The following is a 24,053-nucleotide window of genomic DNA, read 5'->3' as shown; positions in this document are numbered from 1 at the left end:
AACAATAAACAAACTAACGACAGGAACAGAAGCAGGCTCAACAAAAGCAGTGCTCTCAAACAATTACCCACAAGTGACAAACAAAACACACACCTATTTATAGGACTCCCAATCAGAGGCAACTAGAAACACCTGCCTCCAATTGAGAGTCCAGCACCCAACCTACACATAGAAAAACTACCCTACAATAAACACATAGAAATACAAACATAGACCAGTGACAAAAAAAAACCCGTAATACATAAATAAACTACCCTCTGCCACGTCCTGACCAAACTACAATAACAAAACATCCTCTATACTGGTCAGGACGTGACAATATATATATATATATGCACACAATGAAAATGTTATATTTGGCCTTACTGCTATTAGTCCATAAACATTGACTAACACATTCACTACATGGAACAGATAGTACCCCACAAAAAAATCAAAAGAAAGTTTGTTCTGAAGTGTCTGTCCTATATCTGAGAGATATAAGAAAGATCATGAAACAATCATCTTTTTTTTATTTGCTAAACAGTCTCCATATATACTTCCATTCATTTTTTTCAACTGGTACCGGATACCAGGTGAGACAAGTCTCACCTTTCCACCGAGGTCTCAACTTTCATATTAGTGTGTAGCCAAAACTGTTCGGACGCTACAGACAGAGGTTGGCAGATCGGCTGTACCGACTTCTGACAAGTTCCAAGAAGTCCCAAGCAAAACGGAGAACATAGAGGGGTCCTAATAGGTTTCTAGGCCAAACCATTCAGGCGGTTTTGTGAGAAGACCGATTTTCGGGACGTCTCATGGTCTGACAAACATTGCTTTGTACACCAGCTTCAAACATCTGAAAACACTATTTTTTGTTTAATAAAAATATATTTCACAGCGGTTTAGATGGTACAATTATTTTCTACACAAACCATTGCTTGTTTTGTCAAACTGAAATTAGGCAAACTATTAGAATTTTAGCAACCAGGAAATGGGGATTTCTGCATATTGCACCTTTAAAAATTGGATTTCTAGTACCATTACATCTTTCTTGACAGACATGCAATTTGAACCAGCAACCCTCCAGTTGCTGGCCTGCCTTTTCTACACCAACCGGTCAATCGCGATCAAATGGTCAATCTCCAAGGCGTTCCTAGTCGATCACCAAACGTCTGTAAAAAACCCAACGATAAAGCCTTACCTTCCCATTTTTTTCTTTGTTTCAAGCTTATGGCGGTAGGTGCACTTGATTCAGCAGACCTAGAAGGTAGAACTCCACCTACCAGGCAGGCCCAAAGAGCAAATCAAGTGCACCTATAGAACTACCGCTGGCCAATCAGATAGCTCAGATCACCGTGTCTGCAGTTTCCTTGACTCAGAAAAGGTTATTGACCGCTGCTCTAGGTTAACTACAGTTTTACCAGAGCAGTCTAGTTATCAGATAAGGAGCGCCTCCCGTAAGTATCTTTCTGACTGCGTATCCTTCCTGGATTTGGAATCAGCATATTTGTTTATTAGAATCCCCATTAGCTTTTGCAGAGGCAGCAGCTACTCTTCCTGGGGTCTGCAAAAACCACAAAACATGTAACAAAGTACTAAAAGGCAAGGACTGTCACACACATTTTTTTAAAGCATAACCCTGAGGTTGGGAGTGGCCAGAGTACTGTAATAAACCTCCAGCCCAGATGGTTCCTCTTTCATTTGACTCTTTTCTACAGTAACCCTGACTCAGACCTCCTGTTGGGCCACATAGCTAAGCTACTTGGTACAATTATAGAATGTTTTTCAATTGTGGGAACAAAGTAATGATGCAACAAAGTAATGAATCTCCTCGGCATGGCGGACATGACCACGACCCCTAACACTGGAGAGAGACTCAGGACCAGCATCGGGGAACTTCCTGCTGACTCAATTACCAGAATCGCACATACTATGGGCATGTGAGAAGCATGTGGTGAAAACTGTAAACCTCTATGACACACACACACATACTACTGTAATAGATTTAAAATCTCAAAATAAAATCCTCACCCTATTCCCATAACATGGAGTCATCATTTCCCACATTGTAAAACGTTTAATTATGTAAATTGACTGAAATGTATGCTGCTATTCTTGTTGCAGTTGTATTTTATGTTCTTATCTTTTAGGCCTATGAATTAAGTGTAGGCGTGTTTAGTTTCTTGGGTGGAGCATTAGCAGCCAATTGGTTTGGAACTTGCTGTGGTTATTACAGTACTCTGGCCAGTCCCAACCTCAGGGTTATGTATTTTTTTTAAAGGGGGAAAAATGAGGGCAGCAAAAGGAAGAGCTCAGCAAAAATACATCAAAACACAGCAATCATTCAACAAACAAGAATTATCCATGACCCAGGCCGTCTACTTTATTCTCTTGCATCGTTTGATTGTGTCCTGCATTTTGTGTCCTGAATTTTCTATCCATACCTTTTTATTGTCGTTCCACCTAGTGTTTGCTACTCCATATGCTGGATATTCTACATTAATTGATAAAAGAAGGATGTATACTTCAGAAAATGTATTGTCTGTCTTCAGTGTCTGTGTTTCTAGATTTAAGCATTGAGCTGCAGCTGGAATCGTCCTCTGGTTGAGTGAGACAGGTTCACATGTATCAATGTCACCACAGTAACATAAGACCACACCAGCCAACCAGAATATGAGACAGGTACTTCCCAAGATATAATGAACATGTTTTGTTCAGATTAAAACACCTTGCTGCTCTATTTCTCCTTTCAGGGGTTTCTATGGAAACTACACACATCCATTTGCCACCATACAGTGTTTTGACACTGTAAACACGGACATATGCATACCATGAGGGTCCGTGTGCTGTGGTGCAGCATCATACTGTATTTCCTGACGGACCTGTGATTCAAACCAGCAACACTCTAGTTACTGGTCCGCCTCTCTAACTCTAGGCTACCTACAGTTCTACCAGATGACTCAGTACACATTTCAATACAATCACAGGATATCAAAGTTTACAGTAGCTTAGTCATCAGATAAGGAGTGGCTACTGTAAGTATCATTCTGACTGCTCATCCTTTCCTGGATTCAGCATAACACTTACCATTGAGGACATATATACACGTCAGAGCGGCATTGGACATCTCATATGTATATACTGTATTCTATACCACTGTATCTTAGTCCAATGCCACTCTGACATAGATGTATATATTCTTAATCCATTCCTTACTTAGATGTAAGTGTATTTTGGGTATATGTTGTGAAACTGTTAGATATTACTGCAGTGTTGGAGCTAGAAGCACAAGCATTTCACTACACCACAATAACATCTGCTAAACATTTACATTTTAGTCATTTAGCAGAATCTCTCATCCAGAGTGACTTACAGTAGTGAATGCATACATTTCATACATTTTTTTGTTGTTGTACTGGCCCCCCGTGGGAATCGAACCCACAACCCTGGCATTGCACACACGATGCTGGCGTTGCAAACACCATGCTCTACCAACTGAGCCACAGGAAACACGTGCATGTGACCAATACATTTGATTTGAGGCTGAGAGTGGTCAGAGTATTGTAATAACCCTACAGCCTAGACAGTTTCTCTTTCATTTATGATTCTATTCTACAGTAACCTTGACTCAGCCCTCCCACTTGGTCAAATACTATTCCCAGCTAAGACTGTCCATAATCAGGTATGACAAGAGGACAGGGGGATACCTAGTCAGTTGTATAGGGAACGAGGGATACCTAGTCAGTTGTACAGGGTACAGGGACAGGGGGACACCTAGTCAGTTGTACAGGGACAGGGGGACACCTAGTCAGTTGTACAGGGACAGGGGGACACCTAGTCAGTTGTACAGGGACAGGGGGACACCTAGTCAGTTGTACAGGGACAGGGGGACACCTAGTCAGTTGTACAGGGACAGGGGGATACCTAGTCAGTTGTACAGGGACAGGGGGATACCTAGTCAGTTGTACAGGGACAGGGGGACACCTAGTCAGTTGTACAGGGACAGGGGGATACCTAGTCAGTTGTACAGGGACAGGGGGATAGCGAGTCTGAATGCATTCAACTGAAATGTGACTTCCTCATTGAACCCAACCCAATTCTGCTCAGTGGCAGAATGACAGATTTTTTCCTTGTCGCCTCTGGGATTCAGCAACAACCTTTTGGTTGCTGGCCCAACGCTCCTACCCCCCAGGCTACCTGCCGCCCGAGATACAGGAGGAATTTATATGACATTTTATGAGAATATAATATGTTTTATGACAGCCTACAATAAACATCAGTATAAAAAAACATATCTAACTATGTTATTATACTAAGGTTACGACATTAGCTTCTAGTGATAAACTCAAAGATCTTTCGGTTTCACCTTTTCTATAATGCCTCTTGCATACAAGACTCTGGGGCAGTGGTCATCTTGCAAATTTCTCCATTTGCTTTGACATGTGGGAACAAAGTCCCTCACTGCACATCCCCTCAGCATGCACATGACCCTTACCACCAGTCTGGTCTCATAGACGTAACATAGTAAAGCTAAATCCAGGACACTCAATATATAATGTTTTGTTTGGTATGGTTACATAAGACAGATGGTTACTTAATGCAAAAATGTATAACACAAATGTCAAGCAACTCAAAGGTTGCGTGTTTGAATCTCATCACGGACAACTTTAGCATTTTAGCTAACCTTCCCCTAACTCTTTAACCTAATTCCTAACCTTCCCTTAACTCTAATGCCTAACCTAGCTAACATTAGCCAGCCAGCTAACGTTAGCTATCTAGCTAGAATTCGTAACATATCATGTGTTCTGCAAATTCGTAACATATTGTGCGTTTTGCAAATTCGTAACATATTTTACTTTATAGGTTACCCAGCTAGCTAACATTAGCCACCTAGCTATAATTCGTAACACAGGATACGAATTGTAATTCGTAACACAGGATACGAATTGTAATTTGTAACAGAGGATACGAATTGTAATTTGTAACAGAGGATACGAATTGTAATTTGAAACACAGGATAGGAATTGTAATTTGTAACACAGGATACGAATTGTAACATATCATACGAAATAGGTGATGGATATCCTAGTGGGGCGGCAGGGTAGCCTAGTGGTTAGAGTGTTGGGCTAGTAACCGAAAGGTTGCAAGTTCAAATCCCCAAGGTAAAAATCTGATGTTCTGCCCCTGAAAAAGGCAATTAACCCACTGTTCCTAGACTGTCATAACTGACTTGCCTAGTTAAATAAAAATCCACAAATGAATGTACTCAATGGATGTTTCAGATTTACATACATAACAATGCAATGCTGGTTGCACCTCAGAACAGCATATCCAAGTGACAAATCTGTAAATTCCAATGACACACTTAATTACCTTGAAACTATTTTCTAGTCATTAGATCATACAGTAAAATCCTCACCCTCTTCCCAACAACATGGAGTCACTATTTCCCCACATTACAAAACTATTTGTAGGTAGATTGACTTCAGTTTATGCTTTGTTCTTCTTGGGTTTTTTTACTGTTTCATCTTTTATACATATTAAGAAGACTATTAATGTGGTATTTAGGAGACTATATTGTTCTATTTTACCTGGAACAACGCAGACTTGCTTTGGAACTAGCTGTGGTTACAGTAGCCTTAATAATGCCTTTGATGTGGTGGCCTTCAAGTGGAAAATACACAGTGCCAGTGAACCATGGGCATAAAATGTACTTTTTATTCGACCAAAATCTACCAGCTACTCAGATTTTTTTACAAGACAAAATGTGTTTTTTTTGCGCTAAAATTACACAAACAAAACACAAAAAAACAGATGAGCATGCTTTGTAATGTTTTACTAGCAAGAAGCAATGTGGTATATTGTTTAATTTAATTTTTTGTGACCTTCGTCTTTTAACCAAAATATCATGAGACACAAAATTCCCCTGCCCCTTTAAAGGGCGGGTGATTACCGTGGTAGCGTGACTCGAGTCGTGTTTGTGTCTTCTAGACTGGGTCAATCTGACTTTTAGAAGCGTTGTTTTCTCTTCCCTAGCAGTTGAAACTCAAACATACAAAATCAACCTAGCTTGTGAACAAAATGTAAACAGCCAAGAAACACACGAACTAAGTGTCACTTCAATGGTCTTTTTTTCTCAAGTAAATTAGAGCTATTTTTATGCCTGTGCTCACAGTGGCGGTTCTAGACCATTTCAACTGGGGGGGCCAGTTGTACTGGGGCCAGTTGTACTGTTAGAGGGGCCAGTTGTACTGTTAGAGGGGCCAGTCACATTAGACGTTATTGTTGTCATATTGTTTTCTTCACTGCGTTGCAGGCATTAGCAGGCAAAATACCATGTTCATAATCAGTAGTGTTCCACGTTGCCACTGTCTAATAATGGATGTAAAAAAAGGACGATAGCAGAAATTAGTTATGTAAAAATGATCCCCCCCCCCCTCTAGCCACGCAGTGTTGCAGCGCGAGGTGGAATAGGTTATTTAAGATTCGGAGTTCTTTGACTTTGTGCGATTAATTTACCAGCTATGAAACAAAACGGCAGAAATACTCAGAAAACAGTTGCTGCAGCATTTATTTAACTATACATGTGATCATACTTTACTATTTTTATTCACAAATGCGAGTGAAATGCTCGCACTGTGGAGCCATGACCACCCGTCAACGTGTCTGGTGAAATAGACATCTTAACCCGCAAATGCCAAAATCTACACGCATTTGGCAGATGTTTATTTTAGGCCCTGTATATCAGCTACAGTATGACATTAAGCTTATTGTGAGCCACACAGAAATACTAGAACAACCTCGTTTCTTCCACAGAAATATAATAACTTACTCATTCTAGTTCCGTGATAACTTCATTATCGATGTTTATTCTACATTGGTTACCGGAAACCGCCCAACGCCACCCGCTAACTTTCACTTTCACTCGCCAATATTTAAAGGTCCAACGCCAGAAACAGAAACATGATCTTGTCAACATTCACCAGCTGAGAATGAACACTTACCTAATTATCTTATGCATTCTGTCTGAAGGTACGTTATTTTCCATGGATCTGATCAGTTGATTCTGCTCGTATAAGATAAAGGAACATTTCCCACGTTTGACAGGTCATAGATTTTTTTTGTAAGGCTAAACTTTTATTTACCCGATAACATTCCTTCTTCCATTTCTAGCAGTCTCTGTCAACGTCGTAGCTAGAGGAGACACCAGGGTTGACTTCAATGCCGACGCATCATATACCTGCACCCATGCGGACTCGACAGGTGTGCTGCAAGTCACCTGGCAGAGGCTGTTCAAAGACGACTCGGTGGAGAATCTGGCCACCTACAGCAAGCGGTTTGGAGCTCAAATCATAGACCCGCACCGAGGCAAGGTGGTTTTCACGGAGGCATCTCTCAACTCTACGTCTATTACGGTGAAGAATGTAACATGGGCGGACGAAGCCTGCTATATTTGCTCCTTCAATGTTTACCCGAGTGGTTCAATACGCAAGCAGACTTGTCTTACCGTTCAAGGTTAGTCAAGTAATTAATTAACGAATTAACTAATTTACTAGTTACTAATTAATTAACTAATTAACTGCTCAACTAATTATCCAGCCCTTGATTAGGCCTATTTGAATCAGGTGTGCTGGTAGTATAGGAGCCTAAAAAGTCTATGGGGGTATTCTTGGAGAATCCTTTTGGGAAACACTGTTATACAGTATTCATAAAGTGTTAACAATACATATATGCTTCACAAGTAATTATGAGCAAAATCATAAAATAGAGGGTCATGTTAGGCTTTGTTTACACAGGCAGCCCAATTCTGATATTTTGACCAATTATTGGCAAAGGAGCTGATCTGATTGGTCAAAAGACCAATTAGTGGAAAAATATAAGAATTGGGCTGCCTGTGTAAACGAAGCCTAAAGTTCCTTGCATCTGGTTCTTTGCCAAATAGCATAATCCTTTAGTCACCCTTTATAGCGTCACTGTAAAACTTTTCCCTGTAAAATTAAAGCATTATACTTGCACCACAGTGGCCAGCTTAATACTGTATTTTTGCATTACAGCAGAGATGCTGTAATATGTTTTACAGTAATATTTTCCTTACTGTAAAGACATATTACAGCATCCTTGCAGTAAATGTAAATGGATGCTGTAATGTTTTACAGTAAGGAAAATGGTAGTGTAAAGCAAAATTACACTGGTGCACTGGTTATTCGCGTCAGCTTTAGCGGCTTGCGAGTACGGCCCACAACGCGGTTTGTGTTCAATGCGGCTGTCAATCATCTTTTGAACTGCTAGAAACAAGCCATTTTCTCTGTAGTAATGAAGGTCACGAATCTGCGCTTAGTGTATTCTCTATGGCACTCAGAGGCTGCGATACAGCCTATAATTACAATATTCTCTGACGTTTTTCTAGGTCGCACAGCTAGATATCTACGAGCAATTTAGAGCAGACCGAAATGGCTTTTGTCAACTTGAGCTAGCTAGCTAGCAAACGTTAGCCAGCTATCTAGCTAGGTTAGCTAAAGAAACATGCAGTTGAAGGTTGGCTAGCATACCTATGCTTATAAACAAGGCAAGGTACTGAAAATATTATTCCACTTCACAGCCGCTTCAAAAATATATTTACTAAAATAGTGTGAGCTTCATGTGTCTCACCTGACAGCATGAGGTAGGCGCCTGAAAGTGATCATTTGAATCTACAGTAGGCATAAACTATTACTGTAAAGAAACAGTATGTTAGAGTAATTTTTACAGGAAGCTTCCGAACTACAGTTAATAACAGTATTTTTCAGCATTGCACTGCATTAGGGGTAAAATCATACAGCATTGTAAAACACATTTATGGTATTATACTATGCATCCTACAGTGTTTTACTGTTGAAATTACAGAAAAGTCTTAGTGGGACCTTTGCTAAGGCATGATTTCTGAATCATACAGTACAGGCCAAGGGTTAATTATGGTTTTATTAAGTCTTTTTAACCAAAATATAAAATTGAATTATGACTTCTCACATTTATTGTGTTGACTGTCTTGTCCTAGACTTTTAATCCCTGCCCCCTGCGCCACAGGATTCCTTTTGCCATCTTTGTAAATAATAATGTATTCTTAATTGACCTGCTTTGTAAAATAAATAAAATCAATATGATCTAATATTCCCTGTTTCATCTTTTCAAAGGTGTATCTGAAGTGAGAGCCACAATGCAAAAAGTCCCCAGCACTGAATCTAAAGCAGACATGGAAGTTGTGGTCAGCTGCTCTGCCACGGGTAAACCAGCACCTTGGATCCAATGGAACATTTCTGCAGCAGTACCCATAAAGACACCTAACAACTGGACTGTCATTAACAAAGACCAAACTGTCACAGCCATTAGCAACATCACCCTCCAACTGTTGCCAGGCTCAGGTGGATACGTGGACTGTATCGTAAACAATGGGATGAGGACACAGAGACACGAGCGGGTCCCGCTTCCTATTCTCCCTGGAGAGAGTGGAGAGAGGGAGGTTGAAGAGGGTACGTAATGTTGACGTGTCATATACTTTTAGACCGTACACTATTAGCGTGTCAGTACAGAATGGTTCAACTTGAAAACAACATTGAGAAAACATCATCATCCCCAGTGACATGTTGGGTTAGCCTAGTGAACCAGCCAGATCATGTTACAGCTCACTATTCTAACATTCCAACAGAATGGTGAGCACAATGAGATCAGGCTGGTTGCAAGAGCCTAATGTTGTGATGCTAGTAGTGCTGTTATCTAATCTCACCAGTTAAGTTTCATTTTGACTACTGTGGTAAAGAATCATGAGTCACTCCCTGTAGAGTCAATTGTTTTATTGAGTTCTGGGTAGTTTCCGGCCCCTCAGGGAAGCTAAATGAAGGATGGATGATATGTTAAAGGTGGAAATCCATATCAACATGCTATTCAAACAGACTTCTTTGGAAAGAGGATGTACAATTCCCAGCTTCCTCTTCTCAAAAAATTGATCTCTCCAAACACATGATCACTGCAATTTCATAGGGGCGGCAGGTAGCCTAGTGGTTACAGCGTTGTGCCAGTAACCGAAAAGTTGCTAGATCGAATCCCCGAGCTGACAAGGTAAAAATCTGTCCTTCTGCCCCTGAACAAGGCAGTTAACCCACTGTTCCTAGGCTGTCATTGTAAATAAGAATTTGTTCTTAACTGACTTGCCTAGTTAAATAAATGTAAAAAAATAAATAATAATGTTTCACCTTCCAGATGACAGGAGGACTTCCCCGTGGGCGGTTGGCATTCCAGTGTTCCTAATCGTTTCCATTTTAGTCATCTGCGGCAGTGTCATGCTTCAAAAGAAAAAAGGTGAGTCAGCACAAGATTATCTGATGATGTCACTTTTGTCAGTCTTGTTTGCTTAAGTCATGAGAGACTAGATGTGATGTAATAACACCTTAGAAAGACCAATTGAGTGAATGTTTATAATCAGAACCATAGTATATCATCTCTCTCTCTCTCTCTCTCTCTCTATATATATATATATATGTCTCTGGCTTTATGAAATAAACTGTGTGAAGCATCAGCTGTGGGCAAGTCATGTCTTAGAGCTCTAGAATGGTTACTGATAAAGTGTACAGTGCATTCGGAAAGTATTCAGACCCCTTCCCTTTTTCCAAATGTTGTTACGTTACAGCCTTATTCTAAAATGGAACCTTATTCTAAAATTAAATACATTTTTTCCCTTATCAATCTACACACAATACCCCATAATGACAAAGCGAAAACAGGTTTTTAGAAATGTTTGCAAATGAATTAAAAATAAAAACAGAAATATCTTATTTACATAAGTTTTCAGACCCTTTGCTATGAGACTTGAAATTGAGCTCCGGTGCATCCTGTTTCCATTGATCATCCTTGAGATGTTTCTACAGCTTGATTGGAGCCCACCTGTGGTAAATTCAATTGATTGGACATGATTTGGAAATGCACACACCTGTTTATATAAGGTCCCACAGTTGACAGTGCATGTCAGAGCAAAAACTGTAGAGCTCCGAGACAGGATTGTGTCAAGGCACAGATCTGGGAGAGGGTAGAAAAAAATGCCTGCAGCATTGAAGGTCCCCAAGAACACAGTAGCCTCCATCATTCTGAAATGGAAGAAGTTTGGAACCATGAAGACTCTTCCTAGAGCTGACCGCCCGGCAAAACTGAGCATTTGGGGGAGAAGGGCCTTGGTCAGGCAGGTGACCAAGAACCCATTGGTCACTCTGACAGAGCTCCAGAGTTCCTCTGTGGAAATGGGAGAACCTTCCAGAAGGACAACCATCTCTGCAGCACTCCACCAATCAGGCCTTTATGGTAGTGGCCATATGGAAGCCAATCCTCAGTAAAAGACACATGAAAGTCCGCTTGGAGTTTGACAAAAGGCACATAAAGGACTCACAGACCATGAGAAACAAGATTCTCTGGTCTGATGAAACAAAGATTGAACTCTTTGGCCTGAATGCCAAGCGTTTTCCAGCGGCAGGGACTGGGAGACTAGTCAGGATCGAGGGAAAGATGAATGGACAAAAGTACAGAGAGATCCTTGATGAAAACCTGCTCCAGAACGCTCAGGACCTCAGACTTGGGTGAAGGTTCACCTTTCAACAGCACAACAACCCTAAGCACACAGCCAAGACAACACAGGAGTGGCTTCGGGACAAGTCTCTGACTGTCCTTGAGTGGCCCAGCCAGAGCTCGGACTTGAACCAGTTCGAAATTCTCCGGAGAGACCTGGAAATAGCTGTGCAGTGACGCTCCCCATCCAACCTGACAGAGCTTGAGAGGATCTGTAGAGAAGAATGGAAGAAACAACCCAAATACAGGTGTGCCAAGCTTGCAACGTCATACCCAAGAAGACTTGAGGCTGTAATCGCTGCCAAAGGTCCTTCAACAAAGTGCTGAGTAAAGGGGCTGAATACTTCATATATATATATATATATATATATATATATATATATATATATATATATATATATACACACTGCTCAAAAAAATAAAGGGAACACTTAAACAACACATCCTAGATCTGAATGAAAGAAATAATCTTATTAAATACTTTTTTCTTTACATAGTTGAATGTGCTGACAAGAAAGTCGCACAAAAAAAATCAATGGAAATCCAATTTATCAACCCATGGAGGTCTGGATTTGGAGTCACACTCAAAACTAAAGTGGAAAACCACACTACAGGCTGATCCAACTTTGATGTAATGTCCTTAAAACAAGTCAAAATGAGGCTCAGTAGTGTGTGTGGCCTCCACGTGCCTGTATGACCTCCCTACAACGCCTGGGCATGCTCCCGATGAGGTGGCGGATGGTCTCCTGAGGGATCTCCTCCCAGACCTGGACTAAAGCATCCGCCAACTCCTGGACAGTCTGTGGTGCAACGTGGCGTTGGTGGATGGAGTGAGACATGATGTCCCAGATGTGCTCAATTGGATTCAGGTCTGGGGAACGGGCGGGCCAGTCCATAGCATCAATGCCTTCCTCTTGCAGGAACTGCTGACACACTCCAGCCACATGAGGTCTAGCATTGTCTTGCATTAGGAGGAACCCAGGGCCAACCGCACCAGCATATGGTCTCACAAGGGGTCTGAGGATCTCATCTCGGTACCTAATGGCAGTCAGGCTACCTCTGGCGAGCACATGGAGGGCTGTGCGGCCCCCCAAAGAAATGCCACCCCACACCATGACTGACCCACCGCCAAACCGGTCATGCTGGAGGATGTTGCAGGCAGCAGAACGTTCTCCACGGCGCCTCCAGACTCTGTCCCGTCTGTCACATGTGCTCAGTGTGAACCTGCTTTCATCTGTGAAGAGCACAGGGCGCCAGTAGTGAATTTGCCAATCTTGGTGTTCTCTGGCAAATGCCAAACGTCCTGCACGGTGTTGGGCTGTAAACACAACCCCCACCTGTGGACGTCGGGCCCTCATACCACCCTCATGGAGTCTGTTTTTGACCGTTTGAGCAGACACATGCACATTTGTGGCCTGCTGGAGGTCATTTTGCAGGGCTCTGGCAGTGCTCCTCCTGCTCCTCCTTGCACAAAGGCGGAGGTAGCGGTCCTGCTGCTGGGTTGTTGCCCTCCTACGGCCTCCTCCACGTCTCCTGATGTACTGGCCTGTCTCCTGGTAGCGCCTCCATGCTCTGGACCCTACGCTGACAGACACAGCAAACCTTCTTGCCACAGCTCGCATTGATGTGCCATCCTGGATGAGCTGCACTACCTGAGCCACTTGTGTGGGTTGTAGACTCCGTTTCATGCTACCACTAGAGTGAAAGCACCGCCAGCATTCAAAAGTGACCAAAACATCAGCCAGGAAGCATAGGAACTGAGAAGTGGTCTGTGGTCTCCACCTGCAGAACCACTCCTTTATTGGGGGTGTCTTGCTTATTGCCTATAATTTCCACCTGTTGTCTATTCCATTTGCACAACAGCATGTGAAATTTATTGTCAATCGGTGTTGCTTCCTAAGTGGACAGTTTGATTTCACAGAAGTGTGATTGACTTGGAGTTACATTGTGTTGTTTAAGTGTTCCCTTTATTTTTTTGAGCAGTATATATATATTTACAAGCATTTCGAAAAACCTGTTTTTGCTTTGTCATTATGGGGTATTGTGTGTAGATTGATGAGAGGTGGAAAACATTGTAATCCATTTTAAAATAAGGCTGTAACAAAATGTGGAAAAAGTCAAGGGGTCTGAATACTTTCTGAATGCGCTGTATGTCTTTACTACCTACAGTAAAGTCTAACCTTCACGTTCTATCTGGCAGGTTACAGGCAAGCAGCAACCACAGCAGACAAGCAGGACGCTTTTGGGGAAAGTGTGTAAATGTTCATCTGTGTTGATTGCTATACTTATGTACTTTAGCTGACAGAGGTTTTTATTGAGCATCGGAGCGCTGTTGATATTTAGAGTCCAGTTGCAGAAGAGCCCTGTTCCTCAAGAGATGAGATCCTCTAAAATGTCTCAACTAGACTACTAATCCATCTTTAGAATATTACAGTATATTCTAATTGTATGACAAAGGTCATATTAAATGCATGGTGACTAGCAAGATACAGTACTACTATTCATGAATGAGGATGAGAGTGTCTGGGAGTCTTGGGAGGATGAACAGTGTGCAGGCCTTCCTGTTCTTTATTAGTGTTCTTTATTAGCCCAGTTCCTACGTTTAGAAGGATGTAGTTATGACAAACATTTCTAATGAGACAGTCAGACAGGTAGATGCACTGTGTACTAGATATATTGAACCTTTTTGAGTTGTCAGAGTCATATTTCTTCCCCAGTCATATGTAAGATGATTTACACCTGCACCATACATTACATAATGGCGCTAATATTGTTTTTTTATTTTGAAATTGCACTTTAGTTTTGAGAAATGAGGTTTGTCAGTGAGGAAATAGATTATATTATATTAGAACACAGCACCACCTACAGTTAACTTTATGACACACCAGGAAGAAGACAGGGGAGAATGTCCTTCTATTTCATTTAACATGAATCCGTTTAAATATGATAGCACTTGTGTTAATGTCAGGTTTATGCTGTTATTATTACATACTGTACCTATAGTAATACAGATACATGGATGTTTTACCTCCTTTATATCAATACAATGTATGAATGTATTTGAGCCCTGAAAATATAATGATGATGATGATAATGTTTTGCACTTTGATTGTTTGATATACTGTACCTTGTTAACTAGATTTAAGTGTATCACGTTTTAGTTCCTGTTTGTATTTATTTTAATCATGGATGTTGCTTGTTGTGTTTGACCCCACTTGATTTTACACTGTTTATAAATCAGGCTATTATTCTCACTTGAGATGTACAATGTTTTATATTGTTTAAGATTCAAAAGCATTCTTTAAATATATTGTGTTCTCCCCGTTTGATATAAAACTATACGCTGTATTTAAAAAATCACCCATTGTCACCTTGTTTTACAGTAACATCCCCATTTAAAATCAGGACTACTTTGTTCTAGCTCTGTTTACAGTAACATCACAATCAGGGCTAGGTTGTTATAGCTCTGTTTACAGTAACATCACAATCAGGGCTAGGTTGTTCTAGCTCTGTTTACAGTAACATCACAATCAGGGCTAGGTTGTTCTAGCTCTGTTTACAGTAACATCACAATCAGGGCTAGGTTGTTATAGCTCTGTTTACAGTAACATCACAATCAGGGCTAGGTTGTTATAGCTCTGTTTACAGTAACATCACAATCAGGGCTAGGTTGTTATAGCGCTGCTTACAGTAACATCACAATCAGGGCTAGGTTGTTCTAGCTCTGCTTACAGTAACATCACAATCAGGGCTAGGTTGTTATAGCTCTGTTTACAGTAACATCACAATCAGGGCTAGGTTGTTATAGCTCTGCTTACAGTAACATCACAATCAGGGCTAGGTTGTTATAGCGCTGCACCAGGCTCCATTGGCTGTGTGTGTGTAATATGTAAACTCCTATCTGTTTTAAGAAGAGTTCAACTAACACTGGTAATACACCAGCAGAGTTAACTTTCACTTTTAGTGTAAGAGGAGGGGCATCCGCCCAAAAGGTCCGTTTGTGATAGGTCCATTCAAGTCAGGTGGGAAAAGCAAAATTCTTCATATTAGAACTCACATTTTCACCATGGCTCCTCTGCTCCACAACTATCTGTTTATTCAGCTAATAGTCCTCCCTAAAGGTGAGTTATATCTGTTTTATACATGATATACTGCATTTGTCAGCTTTTTATTTGAATTGACACAGTATTGCTGACACTGTTGCTTTTCTTTATGAAATGAGGTACTTTCAAACCTATTTAACTGTTCAAACCTATTTATTTCAATACTCTGCTTTCATTATTTAATTTATCTTCCACTACACAGATTCAAATATATACAGATAAATGACATTATGAATGTAGTGAAAGTCACTGTATAAACTGTATAGTGTAGTGAAATTCACTGTATATACTGTGTAGTGTAGTGAGAGTCATTGTATGAACTGTATAGTGTAGTGAAAGTCTCTGTATAAACTATGATTTAATCAGTGAACAAACGAAGGATTGATCTATAGTCATAGTTCCTTCTATTCACTGATGTCCACACATTCTGTAGGTGATGTTACTTTAATAATTCAACACATTGAACCCATACTGCTGTCAGTAACTAACCCATACTGCTGTCAGTAACTAACCCATACTGCTGTCAGTTACTAACCCATACTGCAGTCAGTTACTAACCCATACTGCAGTCAGTTACTAACCCATACTGCAGTCAGTTACTAACCCATACTGCAGTCAGTTACTAGCCCATACTGCAGTCAGTTACTAACCCATACTGCAGTCATTTACTATTCCATACTGCTGTCAGTTACTAACCCATACTGCTGTCAGTTACTAACCCATACTGCAGTCAGTTACTAACCCATACTGCAGTCATTTACTATTCCATACTGCTGTCAGTTACTAACCCATACTGCAGTCAGTTACTAACCCATACTGCTGTCAGTTACTAACCCATACTGCAGTCAGTTACTAACCCATACTGCTGTCAGTTACTAACCCATACTGCTGTCAGTTACTAACCCATACTGCTGTCAGTTACTAACCCATACTGCTGTCAGTTACTAACCCATACTGCAGTCAGTTACTAACCCATACTGCAGTCAGTTACTAACCCATACTGCTGTCAGTTACTAACCCATACTGCAGTCAGTTACTAACCCATACTGCAGTCAGTTACTAACCCATACTGCAGTCAGTTACTAACCCATACTGCAGTCAGTTACTAACCCATACTGCAGTCATTTACTAACCCATACTGCAAGCCAGTTACTAACCCATACTGCAGTCAGTTACTAACCCATACTGCTGTCAGTTACTTATCCATACTGCAGTCAGTTACTAACCCATACTGCTGTCAGTTACTAACCCATACTGCTGTCAGTTACTAACCCATACTGCTGTCAGTTACTAACCCATACTGCAGTCAGTTACTAACCCATACTGCTGTCAGTTACTAACCCATACTGCAGTCAGTTACTAACCCATACTGCAGTCAGTTACTAACCCATACTGCAGTCAGTTACTAACCCATACTGCAGTCAGTTACTAACCCATACTGCTGTCAGTTACTAACCCATACTGCAGTCAGTTACTAACCCATACTGCAGTCAGTTACTAACCCATACTGCAGTCAGTTACTAACCCATACTGCTGTCAGTTACTAACCCATACTGCTGTCAGTTACTAACCCATACTGCTGTCAGTTACTAACCCATAGTGCAGTCAGTTACTAACCCATACTGCTGTCAGTTACTAAACCATACTGCAGTCAGTTACTAACCCATACTGCAGTCAGTTACTAACCCATACTGCAGTCAGTTACTAACCCATACTGCTGTCAGTTACTAAGCCATACTGCAGTCAGTTACTAACCCATACTGCTGTCAGTTACTAACCCATACTGCAGTCAGTTACTAACCCATACTGCTGTCAGTTACTAACCCATACTGCAGTCAGTTACTAACCCATACTGCAGTCAGTTACTAACCCATACTGCTGTCAGTTACTAACCCATACTAATGTCAGTTACTTATCCATACTGCTGTCAGTTACTAACCCATACTGCTGTCAGTTACTAACCCATACTGCAGTCAGTTACTAACCCATACTGCTGTCAGTTACTAACCCATACTGCTGTCAGTTACTAACCCATACTGCAGTCAGTTACTAACCCATACTGCAGTCAGTTACTAACCCATACTGCAGTCAGTTACTAACCCATACTGCAGTCAGTTACTAACCCATACTGCAGTCAGTTACTAACCCATACTGCAGTCAGTTACTAACCCATACTGCTGTCAGTTACTAACCCATACTGCAGTCAGTTACTAACCCATACTGCTGTCAGTTACTAACCCATACTGCTGTCAGTTACTAACCCATACGGCAGTCAGTTACTAACCCATACTGCTGTCAGTTACTAACCCATACTGCAGTCAGTTACTAACCCATACTGCAGTCAGTTACTAACCCATACTGCTGTCAGTTACTAACCCATACTGCTGTCAGTTACTTATCCATACTGCTGTCAGTTACTAACCCATACTGTTGTCAGTTACTAACCCATACTGCAGTCAGTTACTAACCCATACTGCTGTCAGTTACTTATCCATACTGCTGTCAGTTACTAACCCATACTGCAGTCAGTTACTAACCCATACTGCAGTCAGTTACTAACCCATACTGCAGTCAGTTACTAACCCATACTGCAGTCAGTTACTAACCCATACTGCAGTCAGTTACTAACCCATACTGCAGTCAGTTACTAACCCATACTGCTGTCAGTTACTAACCCATACTGCAGTCAGTTACTAACCCATACTGCAGTCAGTTACTCAGGTTTCTTGAAAATATTATTACATTTTAGAACAAGGCTGTAGCGTAACAAAATGTGAAAAAGTTCAAGGAGTTTGAATACTTTCCTAATGCACAGTATATACTGTAACACTTTCTATGAATCCCATATGCATGATGCATTATACAGCATTATACATGTACTCATAATGCACTATGATAGGTTAATAATGCGGTATAAGCATAGTTATTGACACAAATAAATACTCATTAAGTCTCATAAAGTCTCCTAATGCATTATAATTCTAACCATAATGATTTAGAATATACAGCAACATTGTGCTTCATAACTGCTGGTCACTTTTTCCTCAAGGATCATACAGCATTATAATGACCGTCAGTGTGATGCATTTTTATACATTCTTTGTCAATGAGCAGCACATAATCTTTCTCATGGTGTGTTATAGCATACTTATTAGCCACTATATCAGGGGTACTCAACTACTATTTGAGAAGGTCCAGTCACACAACTTTCCGAGGTGACAAAGGTCCAGATGGATATTGTAATATATCGGCATAGTAACAAACCCCAACGTCACAACCCAAACTGTTCAAACTGTTCATACCCCTCTTGTTGGTGGAGAGAACATTTAGAAGTTGTTAAGCTAATTTCCTGCAATTCTACACATTTTGACATGTCCTTATGTGTGTTCATATGATACTGTACCTGAGTGATTCAACAAAATGTCGGGCCCTTGGGGGTCGAGGCCCCTGGTTACTTAATCTGACCATAACAACTACAAGATGTAGATAGCTGGTTAGCCTAACTTACATATCTAGCTGACTTGGGCTAGTAGTTGATCAACTGGATATTTCTGACAGGTTAGAAATAGCTCTGTCAGGGAATGACATAAGAGGAAAACTGCCCGTGCACTACCATATTTTAAAAGTGTACCTTGTTGATTCTACTATTGCAGCTATCAACAGCAGTAAGTTGAAAGCCTGACTGAGTTCCTAAAAAGATCTTGGGACTCGCGGTCCGTATTAATAGGTGGGGTCCGTATTCTAGGTGTGGATCTGGACTGCGGTCCGCCAGTTGATTATGGCTTCACTATAAAGTCATCTTTGACTGCTTTATGTAAAGTGATGAAATGCCTCATAATAAAGTGGTTGTCTGCTTTCAGTAAAGTGGAACTTTCTGCACATTTCATGATGACATCAAAAAGATGTTTCATTCTGTCTCACTCTTCCTTATTCAAGTTGCATAACGCTACATAACACAACACATCACAACACTACACTACATAACAACACTACATAACACAACACTACATAACAACACTACATAACACAACGGTACGCTTCGCAACACAACGCTACACAAAACAACACTACAATACACTACACTAAACTACACAACACAAATTGCCTGAAAGTCATACAATTGGCAATGTGGCCCTCCTGCACGTTGTATTAACATAAATAGTCAAAAACAGAAAAAGGCAAAGCCCTGTGCGACAGAATCTATAAATATATATATTTAAAAATATGGCTTTTAGCTGATTCTTTTCTCCAAGCGACTTACATTTTTTTATAGTATGGGACTCAAACCCACAACACCACCATGCTCTACCAACTGTGTGTGTGTGAGAGAGTTTGTAATGTAGTAAGTACTAAGTAGTGTGTAACTGTCTTCATGCAGGGCTCTCTCAGTTGGTGAGAACACAGCAGGTTGTCACAGCAACCCTTGGAGAAGATGCAGTCTTAACCTGTGAGCTCATGACACCCAAAGACGTGTGGGCAGTCACCTGGCAAAAAGTGACAACAGAGACGAATGAAAATGTGGCCACTTACAGCAAACGAGGTTCCAATGTCAACCCACCTTTTCAAGGGAAAGTGGAGTTTGAAGACGAGGGACTGCAGAACTGCTCTATTGTCATCAGAGGAGTGTCAAGAGGAGATGAGTCCTGCTACAAGTGTCTGTTTAACACCTTTCCAGAAGGACCTATCAGTGGAAGGACCTGCCTCCATGTAAATGGTAAAATCTGATAACATAATGTACTGTAAATGATTGACCCAGAACAACTTCTTCAGAACTTCAGGCAGCCATTTCATCGGCTCATACTTCCAATGTCTTGAAACCATTTATCAAAATGGAATCATTTACTAAATCATGTAAATTGGATCATTGTGGTCTCACTGTGAACTGTGTCTGTTGTCCTATAGAGCTGTATGGACCCTCACTCCTCATCACACAAACCAACAACAGTCACACCACTCTGTCCTGTTCTGCTACTGGACGACCTGTTCCTATAGTAACCTGGGATGACATGATGATAGAACATTCCACAATGGTCAATGTCACCCATCTCAATGGTACTGTCACTGTCACCATAACTTTCACACTGGCAGCATTCAGTCTACCTGACAAAGACACCAGGGTTGGCTGTGTGGTGTCACTGTTCTCTGGAGGTGTCACCAAGAACGTTTCCATGGTTATTCCAGCTAGAACTCAAGCTTCATTTCCTGGTGAGAAATGGTTCAGTACATGTCTACAGTAACAACCAACATGCTGGTGTCATTCTGAAGTACTGTCTCTGTATGTTCTGTGCTAGGTGTACCTGAGGTCACTGATGGTGACAGGATCAGTGGTCAGGCATTAATATAATGACCACAACTAATCTCTGACTCTTATCTGTGAATTGTACCATTCTCATCTTGTCATCTTTCACAGTTAATTCAACAGTAATTGTTGCAGTGATGGGTTCACTGTGTTTCATTGCTGTGTGCTGTGGAGCTGCTGTGGCACTGTGGTTTAAACTGAGAAATACAATGAGAAGGTAAGTTTTACTGTTCAGATGACAAAGATAAAATACAGTATTCATTTGACATTGACATTGATTGTCAAACTTACAAAAAAACATCTTTAGCCCAAATCCCACAGCCAATGACAGGAAGTCAGGAGAACAGGAAGAACTATCAACAGTCAACACTCAACCCTCAACATGATGGCTGAAATCCAGAGGACTAATCTAACAGTAAGACACATTCTAATTAACAGTAGGGTTTATGGTTTCTAGTAAACAGTGTTTGTACTTACTGTAAGTAAGAAATAGATTAGAAAACACTTAATTGTTTTTCAGCATCACCCTGGAGAATATGTAACTGTAAATACCCACAAAGCAGTTATATCAGTACACTACTACAACAGATGATTTGACTCATCAGTATCATTGATGTTAATGTCTTTCAGGACCACAACAATCTCCAGTCCATTCTAAATGTATTAGTACAACCTTATTTGAACATCCTGGTAGAGTGCTGGTCATGGTGACTGAAAACATGCAAATGAGTTGCCTTTGTTGCATTGCTCCATTGTTGTTCCAGTATGTTATTTGTATTTTTTAGGGATCCCCATTAGCTGCTACTCTTCCTGGGGTCCAAACATATTAAAGTACTTACATTACATATAAAACAAAATATAAAACAGTACATCAAATAACATTATTACACTACTACATCTCTACAATACAACATGTTTAATACCACCATACAGCAATATCACAATGTATGCGTATGCATGTGTCTGTACCTTTGTGTGTCTCTTCACAGTCCCCGTTGTTCCATAAGGTGTAATTCTCCGTCCAGATTGTCAGACCCTGGTGGCTTGTCACTGTTGATAGACAACAATATTTTTTTTTACCTCTTCCAAACTGACTTTACAGAATGCAAAAGCACTATTCTTGTCTTTCATAATTTGGTCAGATATACTTGGATGTGTAGTGTCAGCGTTTCCTGCTGGCATGTCACACCTAAGTTTTCTTATCTTGCCAATGAAAAAGTCATTCAAGTAGTTGGCAATATCAGCTGGTTTTGGGATGAATGAGCCATCTGATTCAATGAATGATGGAGCTGAGTTTGCCTTTTTTCCCAATATTTTATTTAAGATGCTCCAAAGCTTTTTACTGTGATTCTTTATATCATTTATTTTTGTTTCATAGTGTAGTTTTATTTTGTTTAGTCGTGATTTCTTCATTTGCAAAACGTTTGCCAATCAGTTGGGCTGCCAGACCTTTTGCCTCATCCCTCTCACCCATACCATTTTTAAATTCCTCAGCAATCCACAGGGATTTAACAGTTTTTACAGTCATTTTCTTAATGGGTACGTGCTTATTAGTAACTGGAATAAGCAATTTCATAAATGTGTCAAGTGCAGTGTCTGGTTGCTCCTCATTACACATCAAAGACCAGCAAATATTATTTACCTCATCAACATATGACTCACAACAAAACTTCTTGTATGACGTCTTATACACTATTTTAGGCTCATCCTTTGGAACTATTCTAAAATGGATTAAATAAAAGTGTAATGATCACTTTAATTGTACTGTATTTTAAACTCTCTGGTCAGTTCTGTTTGTTTTAGACCATAGCTGTCAACACTTGACAGTTTTAACTTTCCTATCTTATAAAACTGTTAGAGGGTTATGAGAACTGAGTGACTACCATACTGTCTCACACACATCTGTGTGGTTTAAAGACTGTTTCTATCCATAGGCATTGTGGGTACTGAATAGTGGACTGAATGGCTGACACACATCGGCCTGCTGTTTATTTTATACTTAAATACCGTTTGTAAATATATTTTGTAGTTGGTTAATGATGAAACATGATAAATCCACACTAGACTTTTGTGTGGTTTTCATAATTCTTCACTTTTTTTTATAAATCAAATGTTAGGTACTTTCTTGGTGTGTGTGGGTGGTTTTCTTAATTCTTCACTTTTTCTTAATCAAATGCTGTAAGATACACAATGTTGTAATGTACTTTGTTGTGTGTGTGTTTCTACTTTTATAAATAAAATGTTTAAACAATGTTGTAATGTAGTTGTGACATCGCTTGTTATACAATGTGTCATAAATCTATGGAGCCAGATATCTTCCAAAACTTGGATCGTAAGGATCGTAAGAAAATCCATTCTAAATTGTTAGGATTGTAAGAATAGCCATACATGAAACATAAACGTGAACTTGCATCTGTGAACATACAAACAACATGTTACGATTACGGACTAACATTTTAGGCTTGTACAAATCTTGTTGCAATTCTAATGTACAATAATACCTTTCAGAATTTTGGTAGTTTCATCTCACCAACATAAAAAGTGTACACCAAACGGCCTGTGAGGAGTGCTACCCGAACAAGCGCAACACAGCATAAAAAAATTAAAAAAGGAAGTCAGGGAAACCGGAAAGAGGTATCCTGCACGTTTTCAAATTAAAAGTCTCCATTCTCTATTACTCCTCAGTTGAGTTTACTTCACATGTAGGTAGCTAATGTAATGGATTTGTTTGCCAACGCAAGTCTAGATAGCACTAGTTGTATTATGCCGACAACAGCGAAGATACAGTCTGCTAGGTGTATCTCTACAGCATGGACATATCCAGGAATAAGGAATCATAACCAGTAGTATCTACCAGGAATAAGGAATCATAACCAGTAGTATCTACCAGGAATAAGGAATCATAACCAGTAGTATCTACCAGGAATAAGGAATCATAACCAGTAGTATCTACCAGGAATAAGGAATCATAACCAGTAGTATCTACCAGGAATAAGGAATCATAACCAGTAGTATCTACCAGGAATAAGGAATCATAACCAGTAGTATATACCAGGAATAAGGAATCACAACCAGTAGTATCT

The 24,053-nt window shown here is 40.3% G+C and overlaps 2 protein-coding genes and 1 long non-coding RNA gene across 7 annotated transcripts; 2 read left to right on the top strand and 1 right to left on the bottom strand.

Annotated features, from left to right (window-relative positions):
• Positions 1 to 6,823: 6,823 nt before the first annotated feature.
• LOC106574975 (OX-2 membrane glycoprotein) lies at positions 6,824 to 14,928 on the top strand. Of its 2 annotated transcripts, none has more exons than XM_014151111.2 (5): positions 6,824 to 7,014; positions 7,159 to 7,497; positions 9,153 to 9,488; positions 10,216 to 10,314; positions 13,769 to 14,928. In XM_014151111.2, the coding sequence occupies exons 1-5, from the start codon at positions 6,846 to 6,848 to the stop codon at positions 13,825 to 13,827; spliced, it is 1,002 nt and encodes a 333-aa protein (XP_014006586.2). In that variant the 5' UTR covers positions 6,824 to 6,845; the 3' UTR covers positions 13,828 to 14,928. The 2 variants fall into 2 exon arrangements, with proteins under 2 accessions (XP_014006586.2, XP_014006585.2); XM_014151110.2 differs by having other exon boundaries at positions 6,840 to 7,014; positions 7,156 to 7,497.
• LOC106574977 (uncharacterized) lies at positions 9,182 to 23,572 on the bottom strand. Its single transcript, XR_006759856.1, has 4 exons — positions 23,472 to 23,572; positions 21,940 to 22,020; positions 10,209 to 10,298; positions 9,182 to 9,455 (listed from the first exon to the last, which is right to left on the bottom strand). It is a non-coding gene; the product is annotated as an uncharacterized lncRNA (long non-coding RNA).
• Positions 19,945 to 23,221, top strand: LOC123727902 (OX-2 membrane glycoprotein-like). 4 transcript variants are annotated; one of them, XM_045698207.1, is made up of 5 exons: positions 19,945 to 20,385; positions 20,574 to 20,876; positions 21,082 to 21,187; positions 21,278 to 21,385; positions 21,960 to 23,221. In XM_045698207.1, exons 1-4 carry the CDS (start codon positions 20,127 to 20,129, stop codon positions 21,354 to 21,356), a joined length of 747 nt encoding a protein of 248 aa, XP_045554163.1. In that variant the 5' UTR covers positions 19,945 to 20,126; the 3' UTR covers positions 21,357 to 21,385; positions 21,960 to 23,221. The 4 variants fall into 4 exon arrangements, with proteins under 4 accessions (XP_045554163.1, XP_045554162.1, XP_045554161.1 ...); XM_045698206.1 differs by having other exon boundaries at positions 19,946 to 20,385; positions 21,601 to 23,221; XM_045698205.1 differs by having other exon boundaries at positions 19,946 to 20,385; positions 21,278 to 23,221.
• Positions 23,573 to 24,053: the final 481 nt, after the last annotated feature.

The sequence above is a fragment of the Salmo salar genome, chromosome ssa16 (assembly GCF_905237065.1).
Source record: "Salmo salar chromosome ssa16, Ssal_v3.1, whole genome shotgun sequence".
NCBI classification, from domain to species: domain Eukaryota; kingdom Metazoa; phylum Chordata; class Actinopteri; order Salmoniformes; family Salmonidae; genus Salmo; species Salmo salar.
The sequence above is the reverse complement of the archived record's forward strand: the minus strand, read 5'-3'. Positions and strand labels throughout refer to the sequence as shown.